The sequence below is a fragment of the Protopterus annectens genome, chromosome 7.part1 (assembly GCF_019279795.1).
Source record: "Protopterus annectens isolate FY-2018-M chromosome 7.part1, PAN1.0, whole genome shotgun sequence".
Taxonomy (NCBI): Eukaryota; Metazoa; Chordata; order Ceratodontiformes; family Protopteridae; genus Protopterus; species Protopterus annectens.
The window spans coordinates 378,761,285-378,778,498 of record NC_056740.1 but is presented as its reverse complement, the minus strand read 5'-3'; the positions used below and the strand labels follow the sequence as shown (position 1 = coordinate 378,778,498).

The 17,214-nt window shown below is 40.1% G+C and overlaps 1 protein-coding gene across 1 annotated transcript in view; it reads left to right on the top strand.

The window, feature by feature from the left end:
- Positions 1–17,214, top strand: part of MYO5C (myosin VC) — a 1,763,334-nt gene that overhangs the window by 1,714,424 nt on the left and 31,696 nt on the right. The window contains exon 28 of the mRNA XM_044078824.1: positions 14,667–14,747. Within this exon, the coding sequence (XP_043934759.1) occupies positions 14,667–14,747 (81 nt within the window). The remainder of the gene's footprint in view (positions 1–14,666; positions 14,748–17,214) is intronic.

Here is a 17,214-nt window from a genome sequence, read left to right as displayed (position 1 = left end):
GGCATTTAGCAGCATTACCCTTAGTTTCTTGTTCCTTGTGCTGTCTATGGAGGTGGGTTTGACTTTTGAGCCTTGCCTAAAAAAGGCACTATGGGGGTGGCAGGAGCCTTTGCCATTATCCGAAAGCCCAGGGGTGACAGGTGCAAGCCGTCCCTAGCAAAGCAACATGGCTTGTCGAGCATGTCATCCCAGGCTGACAGACACTGGATCCCCTATGAATGACACCAACATTTTAGCCAGTTGTTAAAATCGATCATTTTGTCTTTATACTGTGGCATCATTCTAGGTGAGGGTAAGATGCTGCTCAAGGTCAGGGTCATACAGGCCTGGGCTACATGATCAGAGAGCTCCTCTATGTCTCTTTTCATGTAGTCGAGGGAGGTACGTCTCAGGTCATTCACGCTAGCATGTACAACGACTGAGTCATATTTGTATTTGATTTGGAGTGACCTGAGTGCTTGCATTATGTGGCGGATCCTAGCGCCCGACAGGCAGCTCATTGTGACCTTCTCTTTATTCAGCCTGGTGAGCTGTTCAGATTCTATTTCTTATAAGCTTCTGCAAAGAAACTTTTGCCTGAATAATATCATTGCATAAATCCTCAGTTCGTTTCTTATTGCGACCAACAAGCAATTTTAAGAAGTCAAGCCCTGTTTTAGGACAGGAAGGACTCGATTAGAAGTACACCATTAGGACATTTAAAAAAACACAGACCCTTAAGTACTATTCCCACTTGTATACATTTATCAAAGTACTTAGTCGCAACAACCAACACTGTATACTTTTTAGTAGTTTTTTCCAATAAAGATAAAAGTCTTTTAGCCTCTTTTTCCACCTCTACATCCCTGCCATTAAATATAGTAGAAGTTAAAGCTAAATTGTAGGCATCAAAGGGGTCTGAATCACAGTTTAAGACTGCAGTAATGTTACTAAACACAATATTGTTGTTCTCAGAATGAAATACTGAAGCAGTCTTATGAATTACAGTCTCCACACTTTCATCTTCTGAATTAAGTGAAGATAGGTGTAGCTATGGGGCCTGCTGCAGCCTCGGTTTACACCAATCTAGTCCTTGGGTGGTGGGAGCATAGTGTTCTCAGACCTATTATGGAGCAATATCATGTCGTTTTTTTATGGCAGATACGTGGGTGATTTTTTTTTTTTTTTTATCTTGGAAGGTTGCATAGACCAGGTTCATTCTTTTTGTGATAGTATTAATAATTCCAGTGATTTTTTTAAAATTTGAATTGGGGATTGCTGGGCTATCAGTGCATTTTTTGGATGTTACCCTGACTTGGGATACTTCTAATAATTGTTTCACAAATGGAATACACAGGAAGGAGACTTTTGTTAACAGTTATTTGCATTATTTGAGCAAGCATCTAGTTTTTATGAAAAATAATATACCAAAGGGTCAGTTTATTCGTGCTTTACAAATGATTTCTGAAGAAGTTCATTTTGAATCAGAAGTCAGCTTTATACAGAATATGTTTTTGGTTAGAGGTTACCGCTCAGATTGACTTGGCAAACTAGTTAACGAAATTAGAACAAGAAGGGTTACTGATTTTCCATCGATTTTGAAAAATGGTTTTACTACTATTACAAATAAGCACATGGAGTCACATGTGTTAATTAAAGTTCTAATCACACTAACACAAATACTCTTGGTACTTTGTCTGTTGATGCATGTAACATCAGGTCCATTATTACTAGAAACTGGAACATCTTATGTGGAAATAGTGATTTAATACAAGTTGTAGGTGATAGACCCAATTTTGTATATAAAAAACTGTTTAAAAAAATGTTTACAATTTGACTCCACATATAAAAGTACCCCTGATAACAGCAGACACTGTAAGGGGATGTATAAATGTGGTTTTTGTTCTTCATGTCATTTTATTTTAGAGGGACCCTATATTGATTTACCCTGTTTGAACAGGACACTTTCTATTGATGGTGTCTATAATTGCAATACTAGTGGCATAGTCTATCTTGCTGTTTGTTCTGTGTGCAATGAATGTTATGTAGGTATGTCCACACGACCACTTAGTAAAAGAATTAAAGAACACTACTATTGTATTAGAACTAAGAACATCAACAATACTCTATTTGTACATTCTACTATGTCTTCTTCTTCTTCTTCTTCTCTTTTGGCTGTTTCCGTTAGGGATCGCCACAGCGGATCTTCTTGATCACCAACATCATCCTACAGACCACCATTCTATGCTGCCTAACTACACTTTCTCCTGTCACCACTTTACCGTCTCCAATCTCCTTCAGACTCGCCCTCCTGCATAGGATATAATCTACCTAGGTGCATCTTCCAGCACTCTTGTACGTCACCCTATGCTCCTCCCTCTTCTTAAAATACGTATTCACCACAGCCATGTCCATCCTTTTCGCAAACTCCACTGCCATCTGACCTTCTGCATTCCTCTCCTTAACACCATACCTGCCCATCACTTCCTCATCCCCTCTGTTCCCTTCACCAACATGGCCATTGAAATCCGCTCCAGTCACCAGTCTCTCACCCTTGGGTACACTCACCACCACTTCATCCTACTCACTCCAAAAGTTTTCTTTCTCATCCATCGCACACTGAACTTGCGGAGTGCATGCACTAACAACATTCATCATTACACAATCAATTTCCAGCTTCATAAATATTACTCTGTCCGACACTCTTTTCACTTCCAAAACACTCTTGGCATACTGTTCCTTCAGGATAACCCCTACCCCATTTCTCCTTCCGTTCAGTGGTTTTAAAAAAGTTTCCGTTTTTCTGTCTTGGAACATCTAGTTAGAAATATAAGGGGGGGGGTCCTATAAAGACCAACTTGAACAAAGAGAAACTATGTGGCAGCTCAGGTTAGGGCCTGACAAAAAACCTGGTATTAATGACTCTGTGAATATTAACTGTTTTCTGAAGAATAGAAGACTGAAGATTTTAAAATGAACTGTCTATGTTATGTTATTAGATGTGTACCTTTAAATGACTGTATTCCTTTTGCTAGTGCACTTTAAGTAATTTATTGTTTTATTAGTTAATTATTTTGATTTGATATATAAGGGGATGCTGCTGTGTGCATTTTATTTCATTCTAAAGAAGTCTTTTGAGACGAAAGCGATATTAAACTGTGTTTTTCACTACTGCTGGTGGTTTTCTCCATTGTTCAGTCAGACTGGTGGTTTAGTTTTTATTAGTTTTTGCTGCTGCTTCATCCTTGGGACTGTTGTTTTTTTTTTCTGGTTTCTTTATGCTTAGTGGTGAGTGTGTGTGGTGTGCTTTTGGAGGTCTATGTTCTTTTGGTAGGTTTTTACTGAGAACGACCATGTATGTGGGTTTATGTTTTGTGGCCTTAATTTGTGTGAGAGGTGATGTTTGCATGAGAAGTGAAGTGCGTGAGCTGTTTGATGTCTAGTTTGTTTTTAAATGAGAGAATCTCACAGGTGTTAGTTTGCTTTAGGAGAAAATGGTTGTCAGTGTACATGAATCAATTGCTACATTGCCTGAAGATGTCCATATCAGTCAAGCTGGCAGGAGAAATGATGTGAAACTGCCTATCCATTGTGGCAGAATTTTTCTGAAGGTGGTATATGGGAAGGAAGTTGACTAGCTGGTCTTGGTCACAAACAGCACAGACATTACCTACCCAGAAATTAATGTTATCAATGCTATGGTGCATGTTATACCTGCTGCTCTTATTTACAATAATTGCTGTCTGTTCTTGTCTTATCTTTATTACTCTCCAAGATGTAAAAAAAAACAGCTTCTGTACTTTCAGAAAACATTGCATTTTAGCCTTAAGAAAGTACACTGGCTATCTTTAAATAATGCCAAATTATACAGTGTTCTAGTAAATGTATTGAAGTTATTTAGGTACCATGAAAGCTGCTATATTTTACTCGCTTCCAATAATTTCAAACTTTTGTACTAAGTTGTTTGCTCTTGTGCCTTTTAATTTTATGATTGCCTCAGCAAAAATGTCCAGAACTCTTGAAAGTTATTGTCTGTACCTGTAGTGGAACCGAATGTACAGCTGCCCAGAGCTGCAAACTTCTGAACTCACACTGAGCATTTATTTGCTAAAGAAACTTTTCATTCCATTCTCAGTGTTCTTTTTTTTTTTTGTTTGTAGCACACATTCATGCACAAAAAACTTGTTGTTAGAGTAAACCAATGGCATTAATCCAGACATTCACCTATGGAAAAAGTAAGAGAAAATGTCTTAACTCTACATATATTATAATCATTATACTTTTACACTCAAAGCCGAGCCCCAGCAGCCAACAGTTACAGCATATTAACTTAAACATGTTTTTGTACAGCCTCTCTTCTTGTTTTACATTGTACATTTTAATTCATACATTTTTTTAAAACAGGAAAAGAAAAAAATACTTCTTTATTTTACTATATTTATCACTTACAACAGTCACTGGAAATACGTTACTATATAATGTGCAGTTTATATCATGGAATGTTTTATACAAATATTAAGTACAAAAACTGTTTTACTTGCAGATACTATTTTTCTTTTACTGTTCTTTCAAACATTAATGACATGAAGTGGGGCATACGTCTTTTAGGCCTCCACAAGTTTAACCAAGTCAACAAAACTCCAGTTTTTCGCTATTTTTTTTTCTTGTAAAACTATACTTTACACTGTGATTGCTGGTTTACAGTCTGACATTTATTCACTAATTTCTGTGTTGCTGGTCTTCTTCCTATTCATCATGTGAATAAAAAAAAGGGAAAAGAGAAAACCCCTGCCCAGACACAACCCATCAGGGAGGATCCCTCCCCGTCTAGTCCCCACCTCTGATCCGTCATACATCCCACCAATCAGCACTATCTCTGTATCAGGGAATGCACATACCCCCACTGCCCCACTCACAAAACCCCAAGCCACTCCACCATATGCCTCCTCCACACCATAAGCCACCAACATCAGTGGTACCCTCTCACACTCTGCCTCCGTCTGGACTATCACCGCTCCACCAGTATTGCCAAATCTTCACCTTCCCTGCAGAAAACCACAGCAATACACATCCATCAACTTTGACAATACCTTTGCCATTCCCCCAGCCATTATGGACATAAACACTTTATAATCATGGTTCAAATCAAATTGGGCCCATGTGAAACCAGGTCAGATGGGCCCCAAGCTTCACCATAGCTACCACAGCCTTCCTCCAGAATGCCAGCACCGCCCCTCCTTCCAAAACACTGTTAAATAAAATTTTCCAGATCTACACTACTCCTCTCCCTCTCAGCTTCCAAACTTAAAAGGAATACCATCCACTCCTGGAATCCCTCACCCTCACCTAGCCCAACTACTCATCACTATCCTTATCCCATCCCCTCCCATCCCAGCCATCAATTGCTGAGCTTCGTCCACCTCTAACCTTGGCACACCCAAGCCCTCCTCAGGCACTTCCATCTGTGCTTTGTATTGACCCCTACACCTCCTGCCCCATACAAATTTTCACAAAATTTCTAAAACATCTCCAGTACCACCACAGAATCCTCTGGTCATGCCTCCTGCCACAGCCCCTTTCAGATTTGATAACACCTTCCACACTCTGCCACCCAACTTGTGCCAAACATTTTTGTATTCTGCAGCTACCAGGACAATCCCTACAACCCCATGCAGACCATCCAGACTCCACCTACCCTCTCCCCAGCACTCTGCAACTGCCCCTCCTCCTGCTCTGCAAGACTGCCATCACTCTGCAGCAGGGGAGAATTTACATATTATTCCCCAAGGTGCAATAACTGGGGCTAGACTAGACAGAAATTATATTTCACAGGAACATGTGCATTTAATTAAAAGCTTTGACATACATCCAATAACTATTTCAGATCACGTGCCAATAACAACTAAGATGTAAATGCAGGCTAATAAAGCCAAAGTGAGACACTGGCTCTTCCCCAGCTATCTGCTAAAAAGAGAGGAATTTAAGAAACAGGTAGTAGAAATTATTTGAGAGTTGTTAGGTAAGATAAAAATTTCTTCAGAATTTATAGCTAGTAAGTAAGATAAAGTGAAAGTGAACTTGAAAAATAGGGGAGAAATAAAAGTAAAGCAGATACGGTTAAGAAGTAACAAATTATTTCTGCATCGAAAAATGACTTTGATCCTCCAGGGAAAAAAAAGTATTCTGAAGTACGTTAGATAAAGCAGCTTGAATAGAGCACCTGCTTCTCCACATTCCTTGATTGCTGGAGTAAATTTGCTTATCTCCTGCCTGGTATGTATGAATAATCATTTTCCACAAGCACTGTACTGTCTCTCATTTTGAATACTTTGCCATTCTGCCAGTTTTGTTAAAATCACCTCTTTCTGTTGGTATGATTGCATCCTTACTAATACTGGTCTTGGCCTCTTTCTCGTGGCCAGATTTAGGGCATATACATGATGTGCCTTTTCAAATATCATTTGTGCTTTCACAAAATTAATATACTCTGTTCTTTCCAGTTTCTCTGGTACAGCAGAAAATTTCAAGTTTTCTCTACATTTTCTGTCCTCTAACTCTTCCATTTTTTTGAAACATCTGTTCATGAACAGTCTCATACTCACCCAACTTTTTCTTCATTTTGACCTTTGATTTTTTGCAGTTTTATTAGTTTATCTGAGTAACTGTTTTAAGCCTCTTCCATTTTTTTCCTGGCTTTTATTTGAGTTGATATACTCCTCCAATGATTCATTTATTTTAATCAGGTCTGAGCACGTTTGATTTATTTTCCTTCTAAATTACTTGAATCCATCTCTTGTTCCAAAGATGGAGCTTGAACTGCTTTTTGCTGAACAGCTGCAGGATTTTTCCCAGTCCGTGTTTTCCCATCACCTTTTCTAGTTGTTTTTCTGCCAGGCTCTTTTTTTAGTATCTTTTTTGCTAGTATGCAGGCAGTGTACTTTCTAACCGGTAACTGAATTTTACTAAAACTGTCAGAATTACTGGCCCTTATCTCTTAGTTTCTTTTTTTTTCAGATTGTGAGAGCTGAAATTAAACTGTTGATCATTGTGCAGCCTTCTTGGAAGTCCTACTTCTTGTACATTTTATGATTATAGGTTCATAGGTGCTTACTAGGCTTACGATCACAAGAGCCTTTATAAACCTATCCATGCATCCCAAATCTCTGACAAGTTCTGGTGTTCTTGATAAGTATAAATAGGGCTTTGGAAGGTGAAACATTTACAAGCAGGGGCCTCAGAGATGTACCATTTACAGGCTGCCTATGTCCATTAGAAGCATAGGTGCCAACCCAGGGATGAATTTCCTGCTCCCCATCCAATTGTCCAAGTTGCACTTGAATTGGGTTTGGGAGGAACTCAGCTTCAAATGGATGAGGAGCCTGTTCCAAAGAAGGGGTAGTCGCTGGGTATATACTTGTCTGTCCAGCAGATCCTGTTTATATCACAGGAAATCTGTTGCTATTTATTTTGGGGATATGCAGAAAGTTCATCAAAGTTGCGTCTCACAGTGCCTTGTATGCCAGGCATAGATCTCCCCTCAACATCCTGTTGGAGACAAAATAAAGGGATAGAGCCTTGAGGTGGTCTTCATAGGGCATGTTACTTACCTCCTGTATTCTTTTAGTGAGGAATCTCTGTGGACACTCGAATTTTGTACTAAATGTTAGGTCTGACGAATGCCAAATAGTGTGGAACAATGACTTCCTTAGAACTAGATGCCATACCTTTGTTTATAAGTTGCACAACATATTTTACTACTCAGCAACAGCTCCTCGTGGTCCTGCAGAGTGGTCCTAGCCGCAGAGAACTGAGAAAAGTGACTACTTTCCTGATTTAAGTATTTTTTGCTGTTTTTTACCTGAAATACCTTCTCTTGCTTACCGTGAACAAGCTTAAACTGTTTTTAACTGTTTGTTGCATTATATATTATTTGCACTTAAAGTTTCATTTAGTCGAAAATTGGTCGAAAGTTGTTTGTTTGTTAATTTAACTGTTGAGGCTGCCCACTAAAGTGTGCTAGCCTGTGTAACTGATTTATTACTGTTTCCTGCATTTCTGTGTGCTTTCTATCTCAAAAACAAAACAAAAAAAAAATATCCTTGTTTTCCCGCCTCTCCTCGACTAGTTTAGACCGGTATACAGGCTTTGCTGTATTCCGGGCTGTGGTGTAGTTACTGTGGTGTCCATTGCCTTACTTGGATAGAAGGAAGTTTCTTTGCTCACCAGTGGGAGTGGGAAGCCTTGAGCAGCCTATCTGTCCCTGAAGGAGTGACCTCAGCACAAGAGCTTGTAGTAATTGGTTGTTTTGGACCATTTTTAGCTCTTTGGAAGTTCCCTGTTTAAAATCCGCCTCTGAGCATTTTTTTCTGGCTATACTACTCAGCAACAGCTCCTCGTGGTCCTGCAGAATGGTCCTAGCAGTAGAGAACTGAGAAAAGCGACTACTTTCCTGATTTAAGTATTTTTTGCTGTTTTTTACCTGAAATACCTTCTCTTGCTTACCTTGAACAAGCTTAAACTGTTTTTTTAACTGTTTGTTGCATTATATATTATTTGCACTTAAAGTTTCATTTAGTCGAAAGTTGGTCGAAAGTTGTTTGTTTGTTTAATTTAACTGTTGAGGCTGCCCACTAAAGTGTGCTAGCCTGTGTAACTGATTTATTACTGTTTCCTGCATTTCTGTGTGCTTTCTATCTCAAAAAAAAAATATCCTTGTTTTCCCGCCTCTCCTCGACTAGTTTACACCAGTATACAGGCTTTGCTGTATTCTGGGCTGTGGTGTAGTTCCTGTGGTGTCCATTGCCTTACTTGGATAGAAGGAAGTTTCTTTGCTCACCAGTGGGAGTGGGGAGCCTTGAGCAGCCTATCTGTCCCTGAAGGAGTGACCTCAGCACAAGAGCTTGTAGTAATTGGTTGTTTTGGACCATTTCTAGCTCTTTTGAAGTTCCCTGTTTAAAATCCACCTCTGAGCTTTTTTTCTGGCTATACTACTCAGCAACAGCTCCTCGTGGTCCTGCAGAGTGGTCCTAGCAGCAGAGAACTGAGAAAAGCGACTACTTTCCTGATTTAAATATTTTTTGCTGTTTTTTACCTGAAATACCTTCTCTTGCTTACCTTGAACAAGCTTAAACTGTTTTTTTAACTGTTTGTTGCATTATATATTATTTGCACTTAAAGTTTCATTTAGTCGAAAATTGGTCGGAAGTTGTTTGTTTGTTTGTTTGTTAATTTAACTGTTGAGGCTGCCCACTAAAGTGTGCTAGCCTGTGTAACTGATTTATTACTGTTTCCTGCATTTCTGTGTGCTTTCTATCTCAAAAACAAAAAAATATCCTTGTTTTCCCACTTCTCCTCAACTAGTTTAGACCAGTATACAGGCTTTGCTGTATTCTGGGCTGTGGTGTAGTTCCTGTGGTTTCCATTGCCTTACTTGGATAGAAGGAAGTTTCTTTGCTCACCAATGGGAGTGGGGAGCCTTGAGCAGCCTATCTGTCCCTGAAGGAGTGACCTCAGCACAAGAGCTTGTAGTAATTGGTTGTTTTGGACCATTTCTAGCTCTTTTGAAGTTCCCTGCTTAAAATCCGTGTTTGCACGGCTTTGCACGGTTGTGCGCATAGCGCAGCGCCGGTTAAACAAGGTTAAACTTTTTCTGGCTCCGCCAAGTCTGCTCTTCAAATGTTCCCTTAAGAAAGCTCTACTCTTATAATAACCTAGTCTAATCACTTTATTATAAGCCTAGCACTTGTTCTCAAAATCTCTCTTCTAAGTAAGCACTCGCTAACTAAAGTAAGCACTACATCCACCTACCTTCCCTGTGAGTACCCACTTCCCTTAAAGGCACAGCACTCCCTAATAATATTCTATCATGTTGAGTGGTAGATTGCTGGCATCCTCTCCGGTTCAGCTGGTTAATCTGGGAATCTTGAGACAATGCTACAATTGTCTCATGTACACAGACAACCCTCTCCTCCTCCCAACAAACACAAATACATGTGAGAGATGCAACTATATAGCCAAACTGGAGGCTGAACTCTCTCAACTCAGGACTGGCAAGACCAGACAGGAGGAGAAGGTAACCACACACACACCAAACCCAGTCCCACATAGACCTACCACAACTGCAAACCAAACACATAAAAGCACAAAGACATACTCGGAGGCTCTAACAAAAAACTTACCAGAACAACAGAGGCTCCCAAAGCAGACACCCAAAAATCCACCACCTCAAAACATAACACATGCATCACATACTTCAGTAAATCAGTGTGTCAAACAATCACAGCCCTTAAGGCCAAACACCATGCCTGATACACTAGTAATAGGTGACTCTATAGTCAGACACACTGACGTTCCGCTTACCAGGCTGAACAAGGAGAGGGTAACGGTGAGCTGCTTATCGGGAGCTAGGATATGCCACATAACACACGCACTCAGGTCACTCCAAAGCAAGTACAAATATGACTCCGTCATTGTCCATGCCGGCGTGAATGACCTGAGACATTCCTCCCTGGACTACATGAAAAGAGACATAGAGGAGCTCTTTGATTATGTAGCCCAGGCTGGTATGACCCTGACCCTGAGCAACATCTTGTCCTCACCAAGAATGATGCCACAATACAAAGAGAAGATGACCAGCTTTAATAATTGGCTCAAATACTGGTGTCATTCTAGGGTTATCCAATGTCTGTCTGCTTGGGATGACATGCTGGACAAGCCACGCTGCTTCACAAGGGATGGCTTGCATCTGTCACCACTGGGCTTCCGGATATTGGCTAAGGCTCTTCCCTCCCCCATAGTGCCTTTTTTAGGCAAAGCTCAAAAGACAAACCCACCTCCTTAGAAAACAAAAATGGAAAAAAATTAAGGGTAATGCTGCTCAACGCCAGAAGTCTAAATCTCAAGATGCAGGCTCTCTAAGCACTCCTCAGTATGGAGGACATCAATGTCTGTGCAGTAACTGAAACCTGGTTCAAGGCTCCTGAGAGCACCCCAGCGCTACCAGGCTATACCTCGTATCATGCTTTTCGGCCCCAAAACTCGAGCCAAACCAAAAAGGGAGGGGGAGTGTCCATATTCATCAAGGACACCCACACCTCCAGGTTAGTGGCAACACATGAAACGTCAGAGACCATCCAGGTGCAACTAACTGTAGGCAAAACTGCTATACAACTGGAAGCATGTTACAGACCACCCTCCCAATCTCAGGAACCCCACTCAGCCTTCCTGAAGACATTGGAGGGTATGAATGTCTCACCAAACACCATCATATTGGGAGACTTCAACTACCCTAACATAGACTGGGTGCATTATTCTAGCCCAAACACCCTAGCCCAAAGGTTCCTGGAATTCATAAATTCAAACGTAGTGGAACAGCTAGTCACCTCTCCCACAAGGGGAGATAATATACTAGACCTGATCATCACAAACATGGGGACAAAGTGCTCCACACCGGAAGTATACCCTTTACTAGTGAGGTCTGACCACAAACTAATCACCCTGGATATACATATCCCACCTCCACCCCCAACGCAAAAGACTACAGTGAAAAACTTCTCAAAAGCCGACTTTACACTTCTTAAAACTGAGATGGTATCCTTTAAGCCCACTGGGACAGAGGAAACCACATCTCACAATGCAGAATCCTTCACAAATGCTTTCTACGGACATCTCCAAGAATGCATGGATCATGCAATCCCAAATAAAACCAAGACCCTCTCCACCAAGGGCAGGCATCCTGTCAGGTGGACCCCAGCCATAAACAAATTGTATAACAAAAGAAGGAAGCTACTGCACGACAGAGCAAAATCCCATAAAGAGAAGGCATCTCTGATCAGCACTAGTAGAAAGCTACGTTCTCTCATAAAAACATCCAAGGCCAACTTTGAGAGAAAAATCACTATGGACACTAAAGATAACCACAAGGCCTTCTTCAGCTATGTTAGAAACCTAGGCGGAAACCCTCAGATATGTTCAGAGTTCACAATGACAAAAAATACACTGAACCCACAGATATTGCCAACATTTTGGCAGACAGGTTCAGTGCAAATTTCTCCCCTCCCTCACTCGCAAAAGAAGAAATACTTATCCCAGCTGACTGTAACCTCCCTGTCATCTCAGATGTCCAGGTGAGAACCTCCCTCAGCAAAGCTAAAAACACAGCATCAATGGGACCCGACGGTATCCCGGGTTGCGTACTACGTGAACTCCAAGAGGAGCTAAACCCGCACATAAAAATGCTATTTAACGTTAGCCTTACTACAGGATATGTACCTGAAAACTGGCGTACAGCAACAGTAGTCCCACTCCACAAAGGAGGCACCTCTACTGACCCTGGTAACTACTGCCCCATAAGCTTAACCAGCCTGGTCTGCAAAGCTATGGAAAGAATCATTATGGAACTAATAAACAGAGACATTGGGGACTTACAGACACTTGATCCCACCCAGTTCAGCTTTGTAAAAGGCAGATCCTGCCTTTTAAACCTGGTTGACTTTTTTGAAAGCAGTCACTAGAGCCATTGATGAGGGCAAAGCAGTCCATACAGCCTACCTGGACTTGGCTAAGGCTTTCGACACAGTTCCCCACTCTGGCATCATAGACAAGCTCAACAGCTTAAATGTAAATCCATATGTCACAAGATGGGTGGCAAACTGGCTAAAGGATAGAACCCATAAAGTCAAAATCGCTGGAGCCATGTCAGACTCAAAGCCAGTGACAAGTGGTGTCCCACAGGACTCTGTCCTGGGAACCCTCTTGTTCGGCATTTATTTTTCAGATGTGAAAGCAAACATGGGAGGGTTGTGGCTAACAAAGTTTGCAGATGACTGCAAACTAGGCGCCATAGTCGATACACCAGCTGACACATACATCCTAAAGAAAGGCCTCACTGAAATGGACAACTGGTTCCGGAGTCATGGCCTTAAACTGAATGCCAAAAAATGTATAGTCATCCCCTTTGGGAAAAACAAAGTGCCCACAAATTATCACATAGGCAGTAACCCACTGAGTACAGAAAAAGTAATCAGAGACATGGGGACCCAAGTCGATAGTGACCTCTCATTTGACACCCACGTTGCCAAAGTGGTTAGAAAGACTTTCTACCTTGCCAACCTTATCATGAAGGGATTCACATCCAGATCAAAGGAGGTCATTGTGCCCCTGTACTCCTCCCTTATCAGGCCCATGCTTGAGTACAATGCCCCATTTGGTATGTACCTCACCCGGCACTTGCAACAGCTAGAGAGACCCCAAAAGTACCTCACCAAGAGGATCAAGGGTCTGAAACATATGTCATATGCTGCCAGACTAAAGAAACTCCAGCTCTATTCAGTAGCATACCGCCTACTCAGAGGTGACCTGTGCCTGACGTACAAGGCCATGTCCAACCAGGAATTGATGGACATGCTCCACCTCAAAAAATCCAAATCCATCAGAACCACGAGAGCTAAAGATTTGAACCTCAGCACAAATATGAATAGGAAATGCTGGAGGGACAGATTCATAACTCAGAGGCTTCCCATACTCTGGAACAGAATCCCAGTTTATGTTAGGCAGAGCCCCTCACTGACTCTCTTCAAGAGAAATCTTGACGAGTGAATGGGAGATCGTAGGTGTACCCCAGGGGTCATCTCTGTGTCACTACTAGACAGAGGCACAGTAAACTAATTCTATTATGTAAGGGGGTCTTCACTGTGTCACTACTAGACAGAGGCACAGTATTCTAAATCTATTCTGTTCACTTTTGTACCATTACATGGGGTGGCGAAAGCCACATCACTATGGCTAGGCTTATAAATGCCCCAGGGCAGATAGCCTAGTACCAAACTATAGAATGACTTCGTCACTATTGTAGACATGCGGTGGTCGAAGGCTAGATTACTGTCTGTGTGTGTCCCCCAAGTTCCTGACTACTGGGTGAGCTTTTTAAGGATGTGTTGTCAATGTAATAGTTACCATGGGTGGATGACTTCCCAAGGGATACCATTATATGCATTTCTTTGCATTTAGCTCTATGGCTTCGACACCAATTCTTTGTCTCTGTCAGCCCTTCCTAGAGAATGTTTGTGTCAGTGCGCGATTCAGTGACAGTTCCTAATCTGAAATCATGTGCAAATTTAGTCAGCAGAGACCATTGACATTGGCCTTGACTTCAGAGAAGTAAATGCCAAAAAGGAGCTGTCTCAGAGGGACTCCACTTGTGACTGGTGTCTTTGTAGAGGTGGACCCCCCAGTTCTAACTTCCTGTGTCCTGTATGTGAGCCAACTGACTTTCTACTGGGTGACATAAGGGTTTATACCTAAAGAATGTGATATAGGAGGGAATTAGCCTGTACTTATACATCTGTTTTTGGTATTACAAGGAGAAGGAGTGACGGAAGGGGCCCTAGAAAAAGTAATGCACCTTGGCCCACACCTATAACTGTACATTTTTCCAATATATCTACAAGCCAGTGTATGAGTAACTTTTATTTTGTGATGACTGAACTATTTGTACAATGCAAAATACAGCTAAACTGACACCTTCTGACACTTAGGATTGTACCAGATTCTAGTATTAGATGAGGAGAGATAATCCTGGTTATCAGAATCAGGAACAGAACTGGTGAGATGTAATATGAAGTATTTAGCTCTCCAAGACAAAAATCTAAGTCTTTTTTTTGCCTTTTGTCTAATTTTAATATTTGTAGATAGTAAAGATCTTGAACTCATATACACCAATCGATGATTTCGAGAAACGAGTGGCTCCATCATTTGTTCGTAAAGTTCAGGTAAAATCTGCTTTTTGGTGTATTATGTATTTAACTGTATTTCTGAGTGTTTACACTTCATTTTTTAGTTTTCCTTGATGATGTTATGTGGGGATTTATATATATTGAAACTGTCATCCCACTTCAGTACTACATTTTCAGGGACATGTTGGTTCAAACTGCACAGGTAGGTAGGGAATGGGAACTAGACATTAGTTTTCTGATCACTTTTTAAAACACTGTTGCCATTGCTAGTGTAAAACACTGTTGTCATCACTAGTGTAAAACACTTTTTATGCTCCCAATATCAAAACAGCTCTTACACCAAAAGACATACCTTGCTAGCATTGAAATCAATAAAAACAAACTGTAGAATATGAATCAGGCAATAATATCTTTTTTTATTATGAACAATAGTATTTTTGTAATAAATGGCCATCATCCGAACCTACTTAAAACACAAGTAAGTAAAATCATAATGCTTTCTAACACATCTTGAACATTAAAAGTACAACAGGATGAAATGTTAGTAGAGAAAATTAAGTTTTGTTTTAATGTACAGAACGTAAAAACATACAGTTTGAGCCTTTGTGCTTCCAGCATAGGTAAAGCATTCACTCCAGAAGAGCTACTCACCTAAAATAAAATTTGCCAGTGTAGTGCAAATCTATTTTGTAAAATGACAGGTCAGAATCCCTACCCATGTGATTTAAATCCAGTTTGTCTACGGTAAAAAAAAGCTTTATTTTTTAAGAATGAACAGTCCCTTTATGTCTCTACAATACATTGCACCCTGATTTAGCTTTGGTAGCTGTGTCGATAGGAGGTATTGCCAGCCTTGCCAGGAGAAACAGAGCAGTGGATTTGTAACATATGCCAGCACAGCTAGCTGGAAATTTGTAAATAGTTATATGCCATTTGTATATCAAACTGATTTGTACAGATGCTTGTGCTGAAAAATGTATTTGTGAGGTTTGCTTGTGTACAGTGCACCCTCCTGGAAGGAAAAGAAATGTACATGTATTATTGTAACTGAATTAAACGTATACATTGTAACAACATATACTGCAAGTGAAGAGGTTAATCTTAATCCACCCGTCTTTGCAAAAGATTCTCAAAATTAAATTACTTTATGGGTTAAGCCATAAAGTCATTATCCCATAGTTTTGAATGGAGCCAGCAATGCAGTATCTGTGCTAAAGAATAGTTCATAGCTCCTGTGGGGAAGAGTGAAATGGTTTTATGACTTCCAGGAAATCTGAGCAAAGCTCTAGTGTATGGTAACACATAGGTGCTAAAATCCTGTCAGCTTCTAGTGTTGGTGGTATCATGGGAAACTGAGTCAGATGACCAAATGTGTGTGATGTCATTCTGTAAGTCGAAACTAATATTTAGATATTAGTAAGAATTTACATTCTGTATTCTGTCTTGGATCTGACAAGGGCCACTCACCCACATTTTCTATAACTGTGTGAAACTTTCCACCTGTGTTATTTTTAATATTCCCTGTAACTGAAACTCTGGTGATTATTGTAAATAGATATTTAGTATTTTCTTGTTCTTTTATGATTTATTATTAAATATATTTAAACTTTTCATTGTGGCTGGTCCTTTTTAGAAAACATTTAAGCTTTGAGAGTATTTGCACATATTTATTTGGTGATAACTCTGGTCACTCCTGAAAGTCTGGCTGCTTGGTTAACATTACCATTTGTATTAATATTAATTTCACTCAGTATAACTGAATACCCTTTTAAGAGCCTTATAGTAACTGAGTGGTGGCAGTGAATGTACTTTAAAGTCTGGGCAAAGTTGGTAGAGCGGGTAATCTGTGCCAGGCTTTCACAGGTGTAAGTTTGTGTGTGTGTGTGTGTGTGTGTGTGTGTGTGTGTGTGTGTGTGTGTGTGTGTGTGTGTGTATGTGTGTGTGTAAAAAATACTCTCACCAGTTGTTAATTTGCAATAGCATATATCTTGATCCCCCACTAAATTGTATTTGAGTTGGAAGGAATGATGACTTTGACAGCGCACATCAGAATTACAGCACACACCTTTTTATATATTTTGGTCTTAAACTTTCACTCAGGAAAAATACATAAAAGTTTCCATATCCAGAAAGTGTGAGGCAAGGAAGGTAGTGGCAGTGGTAAATTGCAGAAAAAAAAACAAAGTAATTATTAATAAACAGTAAGAAGTCATAAAAAATGTCTAGGTTCTCCTCCAGTACAGCAACAAATTATCCATACAAAATAATAATAATAATGCGTTTGGAAAACTTGATGATGTAAATGAAGTCCTTCTCTCAAACTATCTAAGCAGGATTAGTAGAAATGAGAGCTGTAGTGCCCTCAATTACATCCCCAGAATTTGACTATAGAACCTGTCTCTGAAAATGAATATATATATATATATATATATATATATATATATATATATATATATATATATATATATATATATGAATTCACCGACAGTCAGAACATCGACAC